The sequence below is a fragment of the Triticum aestivum genome, chromosome 1A (genome assembly GCF_018294505.1).
Source record: "Triticum aestivum cultivar Chinese Spring chromosome 1A, IWGSC CS RefSeq v2.1, whole genome shotgun sequence".
In the NCBI taxonomy this organism is placed as follows: Eukaryota; Viridiplantae; Streptophyta; class Magnoliopsida; order Poales; family Poaceae; genus Triticum; species Triticum aestivum.
In genome coordinates, this window is record NC_057794.1 from 597,215,282 (window position 1) to 597,217,330 (window position 2,049).

The window sequence follows — 2,049 nt, forward strand, 5'->3', positions numbered from 1 at the left end:
GAGGGAGAGGGGGAATGGATTCAGAAAAGATTCGGTTTCCGGATTACATACATACATACAGATGAGAGGTGAATGATATGATACATGCATACATACATACATACATACATACATACATACAGAGAAGATGGTTAGTTGTTGGTGGGATTGGGATTGGGATTGGGATTGGGATTGGGTTTGGGATTGGCATTAGGAGGAGGAATGTTAATGTGGGTGGTGCACTTGTCCTTCTTGAACCGGAGCTTGCCCTTGACGTCGTCGAACTCCCAGATGTGCTCTTGCATGTGCACGTTGCCCAGGATGTTGGGCCCCACTTCCCGTCTAAAGAAGCCGATGCAGGCGACCCCGGGCACCACCTCCGGCATGAGCACGCCTTTGGGGCTCGGCTCCAGCCTCGCGCCGCCCATCAACACCAGCTCCAGCTTCGGCACGATGGCTTCCGGCGCCGGGTTCTTGCCGTCCCACTTGTAGCAGTGCTCGAACGGGATCACCTCCTCCGCCGCCTTGTCCAGCTTTGGGTCTAGGAGGGTGGCGAGCGCCCGCGTGACCACGCTGTACGCCGGCTCCAGCAGCGACGTCACGGAGGTGCCCGTGTCCAGGTTGAGCCCGCCGTTGATGCGGTAGTTCCACACCTCGGGCGGGATGTTGAGGCGCTGCCCGTTGACGAACACGGCCGTGACCTGCACGCCCAAGGACGGCGCGTTCTGCACGTACACGATGTCCGTCTCGCCGAACCCGGCCCCGCCGCCGGCCTCCATGGCTGGGTTGGGCCCGAAGGTGAGGTAGCTGAAGGCGTCGCGGCCGCTGTGCGTCGCCAGCAGGCAGAAGGAGAAGAGGCCCTGGAAGCTCTTCCCGGCGATCCTGCCGAAGGACACTTTGTCGTTGCCCAGCGTGAGCACGCCGTCGTGCGCGTCCACGGTCCCGCCGGACTCGAAGGTGGAGCAGCCCAGCACCAGCCCCGGCAGCCGCGCCTGCCGCCCGCCCGACACCGCCACCGTCGCCGTCTCGCGCCCGAAGATGCCGCGGGTCTCGGTGCCGTCCTGCAGGTGCTGGTGGTAGCTGCACGACTCGTTGTGGTTGGGCGTCTTGCACGCAACGTGCGGGAAACGGGCGCAGCTGTCCCGCATGGAGCACCGGTACCGCCGCCACGACGACGACCGAGCCGGACGGTACCAGGTCTTCTTCACCAAGGGTGGCTCCAGCGCCTGCTCCAGGGACATGGTCTTGGCGTTGGCGTTGGTCCTGTCCCTGTCCCTGTGCCGCCGGTGGCCGCGGAGGCGGCAGTTGAGCCAGGTCAGGTCGTTGGCGGTGTCCAGGGCCATGCTGTAGGCCACCGCGGGCGTGCCGAAGTGCACCGTCACCAGGTACATGCCCACGTCCATGGAGTCCAGGGCGCTCTGCATCGGCAGCTCGAACGTGGACAGGGCCGTGCCGCTCCCGCTCGTGGCCGCCAAAAGATCCGGCATGTCCGACGCCGCCAGCTGCCGCCTCCTGCTGCTGGCCGCCATCCGCTGGTGCCGGGCCAGGTCCTTGGCCGCAATGGCTCGGTAGTGCTCGCGCCGCGCCTCCGGGGACTCCGGCACCACCGGCGCCGTCACCGGGAAGTAGCAGCTGCTGCCCTCCTCCAGCGCCCCCGCGTCGACGATGACCACCTCATCCGGGTCCGGGAAGGCGGCGTCGAGGCAGCCGGGGAGGAGGAGCACCACCGCCACCACCACAACGGCGGCGGCGGCGACGTAATGGCCGTGCATCTTGGTCATTGATCGACCTTTGTAAATTTGTTTTGGTGCATGCCCGCCTTGCTATCTTCTTCTCCCGGCCCCTACCTTGAGCTTGTCCTGTCCACGCGTATTAGAGATGTGAGGTCGCCACGCCCACGCCATTGTTACCTACGTCTCTCTGCCTGCCTGCTCCCTTCTTAATTCGAGCGGCCATGAGCTTTTTCAGGATGCAATGCCGCTCTCCCTCTCCGCCCGCCTATAATAAGCATGCTCAGCACCTCCCCATTTCTCATCCCAATCAAAACAAAAAAAAAACAAAACACCTCAC

The 2,049-nt window shown here is 63.5% G+C and overlaps 1 protein-coding gene across 1 annotated transcript; it reads right to left on the bottom strand.

Moving 5' to 3' along the window:
• On the bottom strand, nt 1-1,956 carry LOC123183664 (aspartic proteinase NANA, chloroplast-like). The gene has a single exon (XM_044596281.1). The coding sequence runs from the start codon at nt 1,758-1,760 to the stop codon at nt 132-134; it is 1,629 nt and encodes a 542-aa protein (XP_044452216.1). The 5' UTR covers nt 1,761-1,956; the 3' UTR covers nt 1-131.
• Between the last annotated feature and the right edge of the window lie 93 nt (nt 1,957-2,049).